The sequence below is a fragment of the Trachemys scripta genome, chromosome 3, assembly GCF_013100865.1.
Source record: "Trachemys scripta elegans isolate TJP31775 chromosome 3, CAS_Tse_1.0, whole genome shotgun sequence".
In the NCBI taxonomy this organism is placed as follows: domain Eukaryota; kingdom Metazoa; phylum Chordata; order Testudines; family Emydidae; genus Trachemys; species Trachemys scripta.
The window spans coordinates 65,883,128-65,902,521 of record NC_048300.1 but is presented as its reverse complement, the minus strand read 5'-3'; the positions used below and the strand labels follow the sequence as shown (position 1 = coordinate 65,902,521).

The window sequence follows — 19,394 nt, the reverse complement described above, 5'->3', positions numbered from 1 at the left end:
ATTCTCCCTCCTTCTCTCCAGCATCTATGTAAGACCACTGGGAGAGATTGAGTTGCCATGGCCGCAGCTGCCAACAGTATTCCAATTACACTCCTCTGTATATCTCCTTTTCAATGAATGCACCCTCTGCCATTACTAAAATGTCAGAACACTGACAAGAAATCTGCTTTTGAATGAAGAGCAATTGGCTCAAGCTGAACTCAGGCAAGACCAAAATGATGCTGGTCAAAAAGGGAAAAAGCTTTTGAAGAGTTATTCTAAACATTGTCTCCATCGTGCTTTGAAGGCCTATGACCCCCCATTCATCACAGTGGTGCAAAGCCTCAAGTTTGTAAGCTTGGATGCCTAGGTGGCATTGCTATCTTTTTTTTTTTTTTTTTTTCATCTCCAGCTTATTAGGAAAATGTTTCTTCCTCCCAGAAAAGGACCAGCCCACAGTAATCCATGCATTTATCACCTCCAGGCTGGATTATGGTAACTCATTATGAAGCTGACTGTGAAGACAATCCACAGGCTCCAGCTGGTCCAGAATAGGACTACCCACCTTCTTTGTGGCTTGGGCTGCTGAGAGCATGTGAAGCCTCAGCTGAAGTCCCTCCACGGTTTCGTAGTTAGCTTGTGATACCAGTTTAAAGCTTTGGTCCTCATTTTCAAAGCAGTTAATGGATCAGTGTCGAGCTATATTATAGACCAAATTTCAATCCATAAACGACAGTGACAGCTGCACTTCTCTGGCACAATTCAGATTACAAAGCCTGTAAGTGCTTGGGATAAAGCATTATTGGTGTAAAGGATCCAGCTGTGGAACAAACTTCCAGAGGAGATCAGGCGACCCCAGAGTATGATTGTTTTTAGAAAATGCTGCAAAACCTTCCTCTCAGAAAAAGCTTCATCACCCTAAGAATGAAGCATTTAATGCTGACACCTCTTTCTACATGACACCCCTACCAACTAAAAAAGGAAATTAATTAATAAATAAATAACAAAAGCAAAAACCCTCCCCAAAAGGAAGAATGTCAGACATGCCATGAAATCTACTAGAAGGCATTCAGACACTACCATAATGGGCAGCAGTATAAAACAACAAGATAGGCAGATAGTATTTGGCAACTTTGTTGGAAAATTATTTTTCCATAATATACATGCTTTCACTCATTATCTGGCTGCAGTATAAACAAAAGTTTGTAAGTTTTTTAAGGGAAAACTTCTTGCAATGTGTGAAGTGTACCAACAACATGCCACAAAATAGGAATTCTGCATTTTTTCTAAAAAATGCAAAGATTCCTTTCAGTCCTCATCATGGTTTTTCAAGTTTAGTCTTGGTGAGATTCTTGCAGCAGTCCCCAAAGTACAGTAGAACCTCATTTATGAACACCTCAGGAATGGAGTTTGTTCATAACTCTCAAATGTTTGTAACTCTGAACAAAATGTTGTTATGGTGGTTGTTTCAAAAGTTTTACAACTGAACATTGACTCAATAGAGCTTTGAAACTTTACTATGCAGAAGAAAAATGCTGCTTTTAACAATCTTAATTTAAATGAAACAAGCACAGAAACTATTTAGTTGCCTTGTCAAATCTTTTTAAACTTCCCCTTAATTTTTTTAGTAATTTACATTTAACACACTACTGTATTTGGATGTCTTGTTTTGTTTTTTGTGTGTGTCTGCTGCTGCCTGATTGTGTACTTCCAGTTCCAAAAGAGGTGTGTGGTTGACCAGTGAGTTTGTAACTCTGGTGTTTGTAACTCCTGAGGTTCTACTGTAGACTGAATCACCAAAGAAACTGGTCATGGGCTGGAAGCACTGCATAAAGTATTTATCATTAGTATTTAGTCATTGTGATATGAAGAAGTCACAACAGCTGTATCTGGACAGTTCTTAGCAAGTATTTGAGAGTAGAAAGTGCTGACAATCTAGCGGATTGTTTAAAGAAAAACGTGTGTGTTAAAATGGCATTCAGCAATAGATCCCAGTTGCTAGACTTTGATTGCCAAAATGCTACTTACATTTAATACTGATATTGAACTTTAATGGATAGTGTTTTTTCAGTTGAGAAATGTTTGAAGTAACATATTTATATAATTTACTAATTATGCTGTGCAGTTTGTCATTTAATCTTAGAGAAGTACTATTTCCCGCTTTGCTAATATGCATGTATAAAGATGCAGATCATTGACAGTTTTTTCTATCCCTCCCCTCTCCCCCTTTACAAAGAATGACAGATGGATACTCAGGAAGTGACTTAACTGCATTAGCAAAGGATGCAGCACTGGGCCCTATTCGAGGTAAGTGATGTGACTTTTTCTGTAGTACCTCCCCCCCTTTTTTTAACCTCTTCAGGAAATTAAAGATACTGTTGTTCTGTCTTACAAATCATTTGTCCATCTCTCTCTCAAATCTCCAAAATTAATCAGAATAGATCCATGACATCCTGAGTCTTGTGTTGCTGTGCATGGCAAGGTGGAGACTGTCTAGCATTGCTTTTTGGTGCATTTCAAAATGTCATGAAAAGGAACCATTTGATATTAACAGGTGACAGAAACATTTCAATTTGTTATGCCTCAACTCATGGAATGATATGCTTCCCAAGTTAGTGTCAGTTCTGTCTTAACTAGACCATATCCCTTGCAGCTGTCTGTATTAGAGAACATTCTTCACCTGCTTCATAAATTGGTTGTGGGGAAAAAAGCTGTTCAGATCATATTGGTTGGTTGTTGTCTTCAGGAAGAAATGCCATGGGGGAATTAGTCTTGATTTCAGGGATTATCTGAATGTATGAAAAACTGGCATTCAGCTGTTAGGACCATTTGAGGTTGAATGATGGAATTACATGAGCCCAATCAAGTAGGGTTGTGGCTGCCTCAATGTCCTGCCTTTGACATTCCTCTTTTGAAATTTTTAGTTAAAACAACACTTTTTTATTTAGCACTGCTCACTCACTTTCAATGTGGGAGCCAAATTGGATGCTTGTGTCAGAAAGGCAGTCCTTCAGTCACTGTTCAACTGCTCAGTCCTTCTAGGTATTGCTACTGTTAGCTAATCTTCTACATGGGGGATCAGCAGAGACAATTTTATGAAGAAGAGATTACTACTTAACAGTAACTGGAGTTTCCAAATATATTGCCTCTGCCACACTCTCCCACCCTCCTCTCCACTTTGGAGTCTTTCAGGCAGGCAAAGAAGATCTGAGGGCAACTGAAGGATATAGTCATTCTGTAACCTGACTTGACATGAGCTGAGGTGCCACAGGTCCCCCAATAGTAAGCTGTTTTGAAGTGGTTAATGGATTTGAGGCACAGTGCACAAATTCTAGAGTGTGAATCTGTAAATATTCTGAACTCCAGTTGCTGGCAAGTAACTTTCCTTTCTCTCCACTTTGCCTTCAGTAGCTACTTTTAATGGGCTGTCATGAGTCAGTGTGATTGGACTTTGAAATCGCAGGTAGCAACTACACTGCATGAAAATGGGGGAACAGTATTGTATTAAAAGTGGCTGTCTCATAAGAACCATCATAAGTTATATTCCTCCAGTAAGTTGGAAACATTATGTGCTTACACTTGCAACTGGTGCACCAAAATGTCTGTACCTTTTGTCTGCAATGTAAACTCTTCATATTTAGAATGTACTTCTCTGAGAAGAGCCCATAAAAACTGCAGTATGGGGTTTGATGTCTTTTCCCCTCTCCTCCTCCTTTCTGGCTTCCATCTAAAATGTGAAGTGGGGAAAAAAAGATGTTCCTTTTAAATGCCAGCCCTACAAACTACAACTCTTCTCATACCCTACTGGAAGTAAAACTTCTGCAGGGCAAATGAATGCTCTCAGTTATACTCTACTGTGCAATCTGTTGTCAATGGGGTCATTATTTGAAGACCCCTGTAGAATCATTGCTTTTAAACTTATGCAAACTCATTTAACTGACCTGAACTTAAAAAATAATTGATGCACAAAGAGAAATGGAATCGTTTCACACTCTCAGCTGTGTTTGCTGTGCAAGGCTAAGAGGAGTGAAAATCAATACATGTTGTAGTCACTTAAAGCAAGCAGCTCTCACTTGGAATATACAAGGAGCAGGCATGTTGAGTTGCAAGGTACCATTTTTAATCACTTTTCAGATTAGAATTGAACATAAAATGTTTTGATGGCTTTTCTTGTGAAACTCATTACTCTTTTTTTTTATTTTTTTTTTTAAACAGAACTAAAACCAGAACAGGTAAAGAATATGTCTGCCAGTGAGGTAAGCTGCTATAACATGACTTTTTTCCTTTCTGGGTGGAGCATGTACAGATGGTGGTTTTTTGCTGGTTTTTTTTTTTTAAGAAACAACAAGGAGTCCGGTGGCACCTTAAAGACTAACCGATTTATTTGGGCATAAGATTTCTAGTCTTTAACGGGCCACCGGACTCCTTGTTGTTTTTGTGGATACAGACTAATACAGCTACCCCTCTGATAGATGTTTCTGAATTATTGTAAAAATATTGTTTAACTTTTTTTAACATTTTTCCTTGCTTGAGTTAAGTGAAAAGATCTCTTTAAAAATATTGGTAACATGGAATGTGAGGCTTCCCCCAAACACACACTGAAAGGCTACAATGACTCTGGTGACTTTATGTATGCAGTGTTGGTCCCAGCATACTAGAGAGACAAGATTTAACTGGACCAACTTCTGTTAGTGAGCGAGACCAGCATTTAAGCTTACACATAGCTATTTCTTCAGATCTGGGAAACTAACTTTATCAGTTATTCCTAACAAAATTGTATTTGCCAATACAAAATGCTGAATAGTAATGATTTATTTTTTAGAAGCTATTTTGAAATATCAATATGAATGTGTTTTTGGCATGTGTTTAAAAAAATTCATAAGATCTATGTTGAGAATAAGTGTAACTAAGAACAGTAGTTGAGGTAGTGTCAAATTCTGTGCTAACTTACGCCCCAGAACTTCAGTAGGACTGGATGGGATGTACACACGTGTGGGCATGATTTGGCCCATATTAGCGGTAAGGGTGGGAAGACTAAGACCACTCCATGTAGCTTGTGCCTCTGGAGAATGCAGGTTAGATTTGACTTGGGTCAAACTTCAGAGCCTCTACAGTGCCCAACAGCAGATGGTGGTGTATTGAAACTTACTTTGGGTTTAAATCTTGAATTATTCAAAGTAGCTGAAGAGAGTCCTGTCATTTTATTTTATAAACAGGTTAGTTTTCCCAACAAAAGATATAAACTGTTGTCTGAACTGTAAGCTCTTTAGGGCAGGGACTCTCTTTGTTCTGTTTGTACGGTGCCTAGCACAATGAGGTCCTGGTCCACAACTACAGTAATACAAATAATAAAACCTGTTGATTTAGTGGGGGTTCATAGCACATAGACACAGAATTACTGGTGCACCTGATTAGTGTGTTTAACATGAGTAAGTGTGCATATATGGACCATTTAATATGATATTCACAAAATTAGTGCATCTCAGTATTCTTAAGTTACATAGCATTTCCATGTCCATCACAGGGAGGTACTACCAAACCAGCAGCTTAAGTGATATGACATAGCCTAGTAACTATGTTGCTGTTTAGAAAAACATTCATACTGAATCTCAAAAAGTGCATGCAAAAAAAGCTGAACAAATCAAAGCCCACAGTCTACAACTTCATCCTGAAAAAGTGGAGTAAAGGCAGAGTGACAAAGGGGACGACTTTGAATACAAACCCCCAAGTGGCAGAGGGATTAGATGAGCTTGCATATTCCTCAGCCTTTCTGCCCCAGTATGTGCATGCCCCATACATATTGCAGGAGAGGAGCAGGGAGAAGCTTCATTTTCTGACAGGTTTCAGAGTAGCAGCCGTGTTAGTCTGTATCCGCAAAAAGAACAGGAGTACTTGTGGCACCTTAGAGACTAACAAATTTATTAGAGCATAAGCTTTCGGTGGGCTGTAGTCCACGAAAGCTTATGCTCTAATAAATTTGTTAGTCTCTAAGGTGCCACAAGTACTCCTGTTCTTCATTTTCTGGCTGCTTATTTCTTCAGAGGTGCAGCCTGTGACCAGTCACAGAGACTCCCCTTGAGACTGTCACTCAATGAGCTGGGATACCACTGAGAACAACCGTCCACTCCTGTCTTGCTGAGTTAGACACTCCAATCAGCTCCAGCACAGACCCGGAGGTTGGGCCATGCGTCTCTGCAGTTCACTGAAACTGAGATTCACTCAGCTGAGGGATTCTCAGTTAACAGGGACTTTCCCAGACTCCAGTGTTCAGGCTCCCAGAAAGGCTGAACTCCAAATAAATCCATTTTACGCTGCATAAAGCTTATGCAGGATAAATTCATAAATTGTCCACCCTCTAGAACACTGATAGAGAGATCCACAACTGTCTGCTCCCCCAGGCATTAATCACTTACTCTGGGTTTATCAATAAACAAAAGTGATTTTATTAGGTATAAAAAGTAGGATTTCAGTGGTTTCAAGTAACAGACAGAACAAAGTAAGTCACCAAGCAAAATAAAACAAGCACACAAGTTTAAACTTCTTTCACAGACTAGACGCTTTCCTAGTCTGAGCCCAATCCTTTCCCTGGTTCAGTCCTTGTTAGTTCTGGCAGACATCTCGGGTGGTAAGCACGGGTTTTCTCACGATTGGCAGCCCCTTTTGTCCTGCTCCACCCCCTTTTATAGCTTTGGCACAAGGCAGGAATCTCTTGTCTGTACTCTTCCCCTCCCCTGCCTCATCAATGGAAAAGTACAAGGATTAAGATGGATTCCAGTATCCTATGATATGGTCACATGTCACTGTAAGATCCCTAGTCTCCATTCTTCCTGGGTTGGCCCACACATACACAGGAAGGCTTGCAGGTAAATAAACCATTTTACAATCAGTTGTCCTAGTCAATGGGAGCCATTAAGATTCTAAACCACCATTAATGGCCCACAGTTTGCATAATTACAATAGGGCCTCAGAGTTATACTTTATATTTCTACCTTCACATACAAGAATGATACATGCATACAAATAGGAGGAATATATTCAGTGGGTTATAACCTTTGTTATAATACCTTACAAGGGACCTTTTGCATAAAGCATATTCCAGTTACATCATATTCGAACTCAGAATCATATTTCCATAAAACGTATGGAGTGCAATGTCACACAGCCTTGTTGTCCAAGCTTTTGTAAAGAGATGAAGTCCATGTAAGAGACGTGGGTCACCCTGAGAGATAGAGGACTCCCACAATCCTGCCGTATTTGTAAGCTGATCTGTCTCTAAAGACTTACTTCTGACAGGGTAAGCAGAAGAAGCAGTCATAGGGGACCCATGTATATGTGATGCATTTGTATGTACTCGACCTATTAATAGTATTCAGCCAGCCATTCTTGGATTGTGGATTTGTTTTACACGTAGCTGAATGCCTTTTTGTCCTAGGATTTGACTGTATATAAAAAAATCTGCTGCAGCCCCCCGCCCCATGGCATAGGTGCCGACTGCGTGGGTGCTCCGGGGCTGGAGTACCCACAGAAAAAAATTGGAGGGTCCTCCACACCCACTGGAAGCTCCCCGTGGCCCCGTCCCGCCCCCCTGCTCCAGCTCATCTCCACCTCCTCCACAAGCTGATTCGTGGGGTGGGGAGGAGGGGGAACGTGGTGTGCTGAGGAAGAGGCGGGGCTGGGGATTTGGGGAAAGGATCCAATAGGAGCAGGGAGGAGGTGGAGTTAGGGCAGGGACTTTGGGGATGGGGTTGGAATGGGGATAGGGATGGGGTGGAGTCGGGGTGGGGCCAGGGGCAGGGACACACCGGCGCCAGAGAAAGTTGGTGCCTATGCCCCATGGTGTTTCTCTTTGTCTGTTGTCACTGTGACACATCTGGCTGCACAAGCAAACACTAGGCCCAAAGAAATGTGGCGCTTTTGAGATTGCAATGTGTGCATTCATGTAGGGTTTGTCTGTGCTGACCTGAAGGCCTACTGTGGGTGTGAATAGTGGTATGACCAAAGTGTTGCGGTGTAACTTCCCTGGGTGGGTGCTGTAGATGTGAACTAAATTCTGAGCTCTCCTTAACATAGTCCTTTTTGAAGAGGAGTATGCTAATGCTAACTAGGAGCCTTTTAATTTGTGTAATCCAAACTGCAGGGCAGTTTAGAACAAAGACTTAGTCACTAGTCTCACAGACTTGGACAGCTGTCTGTCTCCCAAGCTGTGAAAGATGTAGAAACTGTTTTGTTTGCTTGGCAATCTGGAAATTTTGCCTTCATTATTTTACCCTTCCTTTAATAAACCTCTGCCTCCCAGTTCTTAGCACATAATTTTTGTATAGCCTGACTGTTCTTTTGATTCCTTAGAGTAGGGGCGGGCAGACTTTTTGGCCTGAGGGCCACATCGGGTTTCGTAAATTGTATGGAGGGGGTTGTGGCCCCCACCTCCTATCTGCCTCCCTCTCCACCCCAGCCCTCCGGGACTCCTGCCCCATCCAACCCCCCCCCCAGTTCCCTGATGGCCCCTCTGGGACCCCTGTCCCATCCAATCCCTCATTCTCATTCTTGATGTGCCCCCTGCCGCCCTATCCAACCCCCCTCCTTCCTGACTGCCCCCGCCCCCTGAGCACCACCCTGAATTCCCCTGCCCTCTATCCAACCCCCCCTGCTCCGTGCCCCCTTACCACGCTGCCTGGAGCACCGGTGGCTGGCAGCACTACAACCGTGCCACCCGGCTGGAGCCGGGCCACGCCACCGCCACCACGCAGCACAGAGCACCGGGTCAGGCCGGGCTCTGCAGCTGCGCTGCCCCAGGAGCTCACTGCCCAGAGTATTGTGCTGGCAGCAGTGTGAGTGAGTTGAGGCTGTGGGGGAGGGGCCGGGGGCTAGCCTCCCAGGCTAGGAGCTCAGGGGCCAGACAGGACAGTCCCACGGGCCACAGTTTGCCCACCTCTGCCTTACAGCAATGTTCTGAAGTTACTCTCCAAAATTATATTAGGACGTAAGGGGATGTCATCTGTGGACTTAGGGGCATTACACCACAAAACCCCACTGAATGATATGACATTTTAATCCTGTTACCTGTGAAAAGACAACACCATGAACTAGGTCATACTAGTCTGATTGGACGCAGGCCCCTCACATGCATTGGCTAGCACCACCTAGTGGAATAGAAAGTAATAACATTTCACTTTATTTTAAGTCTCTTGTGGTCTAGAATTGTCATATTTTTGTATAGTATATTACCTGTGTTTCTCCTTGTAATCTAACTCTCTTGGCTACACAAACCCAAATGTTAGCACCATTTATATTGTATTGCTCTGAAAGTCAAGCCCAAAGTCTTCACTTATTGAGTAAGCACATGACACACAGACATTCATGATCTTAAAATGTCTTTTGTTTTTTGTCTAGATGAGGAATATCAGATTGTCCGATTTCACCGAATCTTTGAAGAAGATAAAGCGCAGTTTGAGCCCTCAAACCCTGGATGCATATATTCGCTGGAACAAGGACTTTGGTGATACTACAGTTTGAAGAACTGCTGTATAAAAGTGAGGAGAAAGTGCTGTCTGCAATGGCAATTGATACAGACTGTGGGAATGCAGCCAGAGTTTACAGGACTTCACAGATCTTTAAATATCTGCACTGGCAACTTGAGATTTGATTGAAAAAGAAAAATTATACAATGTGAAAAGTGTTGATTAAGGCCTCCGTGCCTTTTTAGTCAGGATTTACTCACAGGGCATGTAAGTTAAAGCACAATAAGACGTGGGGTAAGACTTCTAGCAATCTAATCATTAATTTGTGTATTTTGTTGGCGATATAAGGTCCAATTGTATTGACTGTTGAAAGATTTATACTCCTTAGTTTTTTTTTTTTTAAATTTTTCACGACATGTACTTTTCCTGCTCTCTACCTGGTAACTACTAACTTATAACTGGAACTTTGTTAATTTTTGTTTCAATTTTTAATATTTTTATCCATACTGTGCCAAATAAGCCATTTCCCTCTGCAACTGGAAGAACAGCATTGGGAATTAGCATTATTTAAAAAAAAAAAAAATAGTATCCAAATAGAAAGCAGCTGGTCTGCTACTACCTTGTCTTTTGTCTGGTTATAGTGTGGCCATACAGTTCACAGAACAGTTTAAAAAAAAAAAAAAAAAGACCTTTGGTAGCAGAACAGCAAAAATCCTATCGAACCAGTTGAAATTAATAAAAAATTATTACATTATAAAATTGCTATACTAAGCCATTTTTGCCGGTGGTATTTTTCTTTAATTCATTTGTAAAGCTTCCACTGTAGAATGTTGGTTTATTCTTATGGTGTGTTAACTTCTACTTGAAGCCCAACTGATTTTGGAGAGAATAAATGATGCTGTCAAATTGTGAAGTTTTAGAACTAGTGTTTCTACTCTGTATTAGTTTGTCTGTGTACAATAACTAAGTTTGTTTCCATTCTGGTCCTTGCTTTTTTTAATTTACAGAGGAGAGCATTAAAATAAGTGGCTAGATATTTAATACATAGCACACACTAACATTTTTATACCTTTCATGTGCTTTGGTTTGTATACTAAGATCTAAAATAAACTCCACTGATCTGCTTTTTTAAAAAGTAAAATAACTACATTCTTTAAAAAAAAAACTGAATTTTTATTAAATAAACGACATACTGTAGTAAACAGAAACACTTAAATCATGGTCTTTAAATACCGTAATAAAGGGAAATGCATATTTGGCCTGTAGTGCATATGGGCAACATTTTGTTTACAAACTTCATGGTCAACATTTTGTTTACAAACTCTACTGTGGAGCTAAACTATGATTAAAACATGAAAAAATGTTTGTAGAAAGGCATCCTGTAACAGCTTTGAAAAAGATTTTTCTTCAGTAATTAAAAAAACAAACAAAACCTCCCCACACTTGTGAAGATTTTACTACAAAAATAGTGCATGGATTTTTACCGTCCGTGATTGTTTAAGAAATCTGTTTATATAGTTTGTTTGTAGTTTTTCTTCAGAAATTGGAAACTGAGTTTTCTATTAAGGTTGTCATGAAAATACTTGTCTTACTGCTTCAGGGAGGGAGAAGTCAAAATACTGAGGACAGTTGATCTTATAGTTTTAGTTATAAAAAGAACTAGCTGATGTAGAACTAGGGTGCTTACAATTCTACGACAGAGCCCTCTTTTATACATTGCACAATATCAGGAAGGATATAACAGCAGAAGCTCTGTCAGCTGTTCAGAGACGTAAACATGATTGTTCTATTCATGTCTGAATTGCAGAGAGAGATTAATATTACAAAAATCAGTTAAGGCAATAGGAGGTGATAAGAAATAGAGGCACTGTTGCACTGAAATGCCTTTTAAAGAGTATAACCAGTTTGATTAGAAAACTTCAAGAGTGTAAAGTTTCTCAAATGTGTGTCATACATAATTAAGGTATGTGAGTTCTGTTCCCCTGATCCACCTCTCAGGACAGCTTGGAAAGGTAGCCACTGCCAGTGGCATTATAGGATTTCAATGCCTCAGCTTTCTAAAGAGACTTTTTTAATAATTCCACTTTGGGTTCTCTTCTGCCTTAGAATTCTGAAGCACCTGTTTTGCACTGCTGGGTAATTCAGTCGTAGGTTTCATCGCTAAGGTTGGATAGTACTTCTTGGTTAATACCTTTTCGTTAACTAGTCAGACCTCTTAAGACCCCTCATTTCTCTTTCCATGAAATTTGTATAATCTTGTCTCGAGCACCTTATCTAAAATAAAAACTATTTACCTAAAGTAGTAATTATTGCGCCATATCTTTATAGTAAGTATCTTTTTTTCTTTTTTCTGCTAACCAATCTAAACTTTTCTTTTAGTCCATTCCTTCATGTTAGTAGTGTCCAGTGTAAATAAGTGCTCATTAGCAGTGTAATGTTCCACCTGATGTGTAAGGATCATTCCCACCTGTTAATGGAAAACACCTAGATGATGAAGCATTATTAGCTAGGATCATAGAGAAACTTTAAACATGCATATGCATCAGAGGGGAAGAGGATTAGTTCCTTAATCTTTGCTGTACAGCCAGTACAGGTCACTGACCCCTCTTACACCCTTTTCTCAAGCAATTAGGCACTGCATTTTCTCAGAGCACAGAACTGGAAGAGACCAGGCAAAAGTGCAGCTCGGTACTGTAGCACATTATTGTGGACTTCTCTCACTACAGGTATGGCTTGTGATCAGACTGGAGTCCTGGGAATGGGCCTGAATAGGAGAATGGGTCTGCCTTATCTTCAAGTCAGCTATTCCTTCTTGCTTGCCCAGTGGCTCCATCCAGGTTCTGCGCACAGAATTTGAGTTTAAAAAATTGGCTGCTGTCACTCAAGGTCAAGATACTACAGAAAGCCAGTCATTTTCTGATTAGTAGTGGGAGGAATCCTTTTTTTTTTTTTTTTTTTTTTAAATCTAGTCCTTCACCTAACAGAGGACCTCAAATACAGTGGAGAGTTTTGGATTTTGGTCCTCCGCATGAGTAAAAAGTTGAGCCATGTCAAGAGGCCACTTTTCACAACCCAGAGTTACAAAAACCAAAGGAGCAGACAAAAAAAAATCATTGCAGCAAATGTACCTGATGACTCAAACTGGAGTGAGGTTAATTGTATTTTTGCTCTGAGAGACTCTTATTCAAGAGTGTCCTTTCTTGAATGTTTGGTTTCTGAAATGTTATAAACATTGCTATGGAGTATTAAGCTATGTCCTATTGATAAAGGAAAAACATATGTATAAAAGCATGGTGAGCATTCACATTGCTTTAGTTTCACAGTGTTGGTTGCCCTACAATAAAATGTTGCGATTTGTCTTGTTTTTACTGTTTCCCAGTCTGTCAGTTTTGTTATATAAAATGTCCAAAACTAAAAGCCTTTGATAAATCAGAAGCTTATTAAATACCAGATCACAGGGTGGGGCGGAGCTGAGGGGGAATATGTATATACCTCATATTTAGTTTCTGTGGGACATGACTCATTTTATAAAAGGTTTACATAAGCTTTTTAAATATAAATGCTATTTCCTAAATAATGTGCTGAAATTGAATGTGTGATTACCTCAAAATCATGCTGATTACAAATAAAATGGAACCTCTGATTCGGGTGACTGTTTAATCCCAGGGGGCTGAGCCAACAGTTCTGAAAATGCAAGGAAAAGATGGCTCGGTGCAGCTAAAGCTGCTCAGCTGACTCCTGCTTAGATAAGATTCTCTCTTCATATTTTTTTGTGACCAGACTCTTACAAAAATGGGAAGCTAGCGAAAGTTGGCAGGAAAGTTGGGGAAATTGGTTATTTTGGGAAGCTAGATGAACATGTGATCTAGGGCTTAGAGCAGAAGCCTGGGAACTTAGATTCATGACACTTCCTTCCAGTGACTTCATGGTGTCTGATCTTGGGCAAGTCATTCTGACGTCATACTCTTGGGGCAAGAGGTCTTCTCCATATGTAACAAAGAGAATGCTTTTTAAACTCACCTCATCTATGGAATCTGGTCAACAGCTCCATGTCACTTGTTTTTTTTATGTTTATCATAACAGCTAATTGATTATTCAAAGCTACTGGCAGACAATCTTATGTTATCCCCTGTCTTTCCCTGCACCCCCCATCCTCCCTCAGTGTTTAGGCTGGCTCTTCCTTACATCAAGTGTGTGTTTAGGCTTTAAGGTCTTCAGGGTTTTTTGTGTGTGTAGTGGGTGTTTTTATTTTGTTTTGTTTTTTAATACAGTGAGACAATAGCACCTTTTTGGCCACTGATAATTTTATTCCAAATAGTCCACTAATTGGGGTCCTAAGCTGTTGAGCATCACCTATTAAGGAAATATTTTAAAATAAATATGGACTCTGTCATAAATATAAAGGGGAAGGGTAACAACCTTCCGGTATACAGTACTATAAAATCCATCCTGGCCAGAGGCACAAAATCCTTTTCCCTGTAAAGGGTTAAGAAGCTCAGGTAACCTAGCTGGCACCTGACCAAAAGGACCAATAAGGGGACAAGATACTTTCAAATCAGGGTGGTGGGGGGGAAAGCTTTGTTTTGTCTTTTCTTTGTTCTGTGTGCTTGCCGGAGACAGATCAAGAAAGCAAGCAATCAATCCAACTCCATTAGGATTAGTAAGTACGAGCAAGGGAATGCGTTAGTTTACTTTTATTTTGGCTTGTGATTTTTTTCTCTGTGCTGAGAGGGAGGTGTATTCCTGGTTTTCTTTTTGTAACTTTAAAGTTTTGCCCAGAGGGAAATCCTCTGTGTTTTGAATCTGACTGCTCTGTGAGATTATCTTCCATTCTAATTTTACAGAGGGGCTGCTTTTTACTTTTTTCTTTCTAATAAAGTTCTGTTTTTTTTATCTGATTGTTTGTTTTTGTTTTTAGTGATTTGTGTTCATCTTGTTTATTCTCAAGCCTCCCCAGGAAAGGGGGTGTAGGGCTTGGGGGAAATATTAGGGGAAAGTAGGAACTCCAAGTGGTCTTTTCCCTGAGTTTTGTCTACTCACTTGGTTGTGGCAGTGTTACCTAATCCAAGGTACAAGGGAAAATTTGTGCCTTGGAGTTTTTAACCTAAGCTGCTAGAAATAAGCTTAGGGGGTCTTTCATGCGGGTCCCCACATCTGTACCCTAGAGTTCAGAGTGGGGAGGGAACTCTGACAGGCTCTGAGGGTTGTATGTTAGGCATCAGCGATATATTTTTTAATTAATCCAAAACCATTCCCAAACAAGTCCTTAGACCTTCTGCCTTTGGCTCAGATATAGTTTACATCAGAACATCATTTTAAAAGTGGGTTTGATTCTTTTTTGGAATCCGGTTAGTTTGTGCTGCTTCTCCCATGAGCAGTTCTGAGAACTCAGTGCAGAGTGCCTGGTTTGTAGTAGCTGAAGAGCCAAATACCAAGTTTGCATGGATTTTGCTTTTTGGAGAAGGAATGGTGGGGTAGGGGAAGGGACCTTGATACCACCAGTGGTTTCTAAACTGCTGCTAAACATCTACCATCTCTGTAATAACACTCTCACCTGAGCCATGTACTGGCAGAGCATGGGAGCCCTGAACTGTTGTGTACATTGTGTGTACAGTTAACCCACCTAATGACACAGTAAATGCAGCAAGATCTAGTTCACTTGATAGGATAATTTATGGTAATACTCCAAAATAAAGCATAGTGTGTGGAACTGGGATATTTTGGCCAATTGCCCTAGTTTAAAATGGTGAATATACTTTTGACTGAGGTTAGCCTGCTATTGTGCTCTGGGTTAACACTCCACTCCCTCCTTTCTCAATCTCATGTCCATTGGTACTTCTTGGTAAAGTGTCCTATAGCATGTGTTTGGACTGCTAACACCTCAGCCATGGAATCTTGCAGCTCTGTACTAGAGAGGAGACAATGAGATAATTGGACCGAAATAGCTTCAAAATAACACCAAGACTTGGCAGCAGTGGCCAAGCATGAAGGAAACAAGAGCATCACCACAGGCCATCTTCTCCCTTGTCTTATCCCAGTATCAGTTTGGCGGTTTGATAGGGTTACCATATTTAAAAAATAAAAAAAGAGGACACTGCATGGGCCCTAGCCCCACACCTTTCCCACCCTGTCCCCGCCCCTTCCCCAAAGTCCCTGCCCTAACTCCCCCTCCTCCCTCCCAGCCACACGAAAAGGGCTGCCTGACCGCTACCGGCTTTACAGTTTGCCGGGCAGCCTCCAGCCCCTGCGCCCCTGGCCGGTGCTTCCCCAGCACAGCTGGAGCCCGGGAGGGGAAGCGCCTAGCCAGGGGTGCAGGGTCTGGAGGCTGCCCGGCAAACCATGAAGCTGGTAGCACTAGGGCTTCGGGCAGCCCCCATGCCTCCGGACCCTGTGCCCCCAGCCGGGCACTTCTCCTCCCCGGCTCCAGCTGCTCTGCTCCTCCCCGGACTCAGACTTCGGCTCTCTTTAAGAGCCAAGCTGCCCGAGCCAGTGCTACCGCCTTCGGGCAGCCCCCTTGACTCCGGACCCCAGCCGCCGGCCGGGCACTTCTCCCCGGCTCCGGCGGCGCAGGGTCCGGAGGCACGGGGGCTGCCCGAAGCCGGTAGCGCTGGTTCGGGCAGCTTGGCTCTTAAACAGAGATGAAGTCTGAGTGAGGGGAGGAGTAGAGCAGCCGCAGGAGAGGAAGTGCCCGGCCGGTATTTTTCCCGGACATGTTCGGCTTTTTGGCAATTCCCCCCGGAGGGGGGTTTGATTGCCGAAAAGCCAGACATGTCTGGGAAAAACTAGACGTATGGTAACCCTAGGTTTGATAGATGAAATTAAGAACAAATAAGTCAAACTAAGGCAGTGATCCAAAAACAGCAGCAAAATGCTTTTAATGAGGATTGAAGGGTAAGAAGTATTAATCTTTGTCAATCAACAGCCTGGATTAGAAAGACATTTTGGCTGGCTTTATTGCATAATTGTCCATTATTGGGACTTTATACCTTCCTCTAAAACATTTGCAGGTGACCACGGTGGGAGACAAAATAGTGGATGAGGTGGCCAATTGATCTGATTTGGGGTATCAATTTCTATGTTTCCAGGCCAGGGATGGTAGGGCATGTCTTATGGGAGGTAGGAGGGAGTGATTAGATAAGAATATTATATAGAGCTCTAGTCTTCACAGACCCCAGTGAGGCAACTGTTAGAAATTACACGGTGCTGATCCTGGGTATTTGCAATTTATAGTAATTTATTTAAAGTGCTGAAGTATTCACTATGACAGGAATCTTTTCTTGCTCCTACAAGGATGGTCTGAGCCAGCAGGTGCCCTGCACATGGAGACTGGTATAGACACATTATGGAGAAATTGTTAAAAGTATGAGAATAGGTCTCAAGAAAACACAGGCATGACATTTTATATGTTTACTAATATCTTTATGCATATCTCCGTATGCTTTAAAAACTTGTCAATTTTCACCTCTAGCAGAGAGGCAAATAAGTCCGTTTCACTGATGAGTAACGCCAAAATCCAGTCTGAGTGGAGAATGCTGGCAGCAGAATCAGTGCCTTCTGCTGCAGAAAAGGTGTTTGCGTGTGGCGATTTGTGCATGCACAGACATGGAATTTAGTTATGCAAAAGGCCCCTATTTTGCATGTGATGGGGTTGTTCAGGTCCAGATCAGATGATCATGTGCATAGATGTCCTTTTTTCTTCCTTTCCCTTTTTGTGGGTGGTGGGAAGGGCCCATAGTTGTTAGCCTGAAGTAGATTGTGAAAAATAGCTTTGAAGCTGCTCTGTGGCTCAGAAAAGATTCCTTCCCTCAGCTTCTGCTCAGTTAGGCTGGCTAGGAGCTGTAATTTAGCTGAAGTGAGTTGTTCAATGTGTCATACAAGGCTGTGGTGGATCTAGGACTAGAATCAAGGGCTGGGGTTTTCAGACGTTTCCAAGTGATTTATGAGCACAAGTCCTATTGACTTTCAATGGGGCTTGTGCTCCTAGGAATGGCACTGCCCCCAAAGAATTTATTCTAGAAATGTTTCCTGTGAACATATTGCAGCCTTTGTGGTGTTATGAACTATTCTATTACTCTTTCAAGAACAGTGCAGGGGAACCTCCCTTCCTCATCTTCCCCTCCTTCTGCAGTCTAGGGGCACTAGCCGACAGGTGCTGTCTCCCTTCCCCTGGCCATGTGCCCTGGGGGTAAAACTGCAGCGAGGAGCCAGGCACATGGGAGCAGAAACAACCAAAGAAGGGACCTTTGGCCATTGAAAGGATTTTCTACAGTTTTGATAGGGCTTCCTCAGCCCTTTCCTGATTAGTTGGTTGCTCCAAATCCACTCCCTCACACATCTATTTAGATTGTAAGCTCATTAGGGCAGGGGCCATTTACTCTGTGTCTGTACGGTGCCTAGCACAATAGGGCCCCCTTGTTTGATTCTTGGGCACCTCTGTAATAAACATGGCAGATGCTTTTGAAAATCTCACCCCTGGTCTCTGCTAGTTATGTGTCTTAGCTACACAACCTTCCTTCTGACACCAATATTTGTTTATATTTCCAGATCTCATCATGGCCATCTGTATGAGGCATCAAGTTTTCACAAATGTCTTGCTTGTCCTTGGGAGTTTGTTAATAATCATCAGTTAGCGGAAATTAATCCTTGTACAGGAGGAAGCCAATACTTACCTTCTGCCACTTGGAGCGTCAAGATTAACAGCCTGAGTTTTACAGGAGATTAATACCCTGGATATGAAATAAAACTGAATAAATTAAATGAGCAGAAACCCCAATAAGCAGAGACTTAGATAAGTGTCATCTGTGCTGTTTAGCCTTTCTTCTTCCTTCCTTTCTGACTTGCTCTGTTGACTGGAGAAGGGAGATAGCAGCTAAAGCCTTCCCTAAAATGCTGCACAGTTCTTGTCCTGTTTAGATAACAAAGGAGATTTCAATGGAAAAAATACCTCTATGGTGTGCTATACCCATCTCCTAGATCAGAGGTCCTCAAATTGTGGTCCACGGACCACCAATGGTCCACAAGCTCCATTCAGGTGGTCTGCAGATAGTTCTCTCTATGGTGCGTGCTTGGGCAGCCACATACAAGAGAATGAAGGGCCACCCACCTAATTAGTGGAGCCACAATTAGGTGCCTGGTCCCTGGAGAAGAATCACATATAAGGTGAGGTGGTGGCCTTGGATGGGAACAGGGGGTAGGTGGGAGGGGGCAGTGAGATGGGGGAAATAGGAGATGGGCAGTGGGTGAGAAGAGGGGGTGGGGGGAATTTGGGATGTCCAGGGCTGCGGCAGCCAGAGAAAGAGGCGACTTTTCCCAGCTCCAGGGCTGTGGCTGCCGGAGAGAAACGGCCCTCCTTCCCAGCCCCAGCTCGGGCACTGTCGCGGCGGGGGAGAGACACCCTTCCTCCTTCCCAGCCCCAGCTCGGGCTGCCTCAGTGAGGGAGAGAGGTCACATCCATCACATTAGAAAGGTAAGACTACTGATATTAAAATATGAGTTGTGTGCTTTTATCTGTAGGGAAAAAAAAGTTGTTTATTATTAAGGTTTTTTAATATAGCGCCTTTATTCAAAATGCTTTACAATAGTTAGCTAACGGTACAAACAACATTTGGAAATATCATTCCGTGGTCTGCTGAGACCCTCAGCTGTGTTCAAGTGGTCCATGAAAAAAAGTTTGAACCACTATCAGGGTATACCACCCCCCCAAATTTGAACTCTGAGGTGCAGATGCGGGGACCCACATGAAAGACCCCCTAAGCTTATCTTCTACCAGCTTAGGTTAAAACTCTTCCAAGGCACAGTCTGCCTTGGACACATATTGCTGCCACCACCAAGTGATTTTCACAAATATTCAGGGAAGGGTCACTTGGAATCCCTATCCCCACAAGCCTTTCCACCCCCTTTCCTAGGAAGGCTTGAGAATAAAATATCAACCAGTTGCCTTAGCAACATGAGCACAGA

General features: G+C 42.1%; 1 protein-coding gene across 4 annotated transcripts in view; it reads left to right on the top strand.

Moving 5' to 3' along the window:
- SPAST (spastin) overlaps positions 1–10,622 on the top strand; it is a 67,851-nt gene extending 57,229 nt beyond the window's left edge. For all 4 annotated transcript variants that reach the window (XM_034764969.1, XM_034764967.1, XM_034764968.1 and 1 more), the window contains 3 exons: positions 2,216–2,286; positions 4,195–4,235; positions 9,370–10,622. In XM_034764969.1, coding sequence (XP_034620860.1) covers positions 2,216–2,286; positions 4,195–4,235; positions 9,370–9,492 — 235 coding nt within the window. In that variant the 3' untranslated portion in view covers positions 9,493–10,622. The remainder of the gene's footprint in view (positions 1–2,215; positions 2,287–4,194; positions 4,236–9,369) is intronic.
- The last annotated feature ends 8,772 nt before the right edge of the window (positions 10,623–19,394 follow it).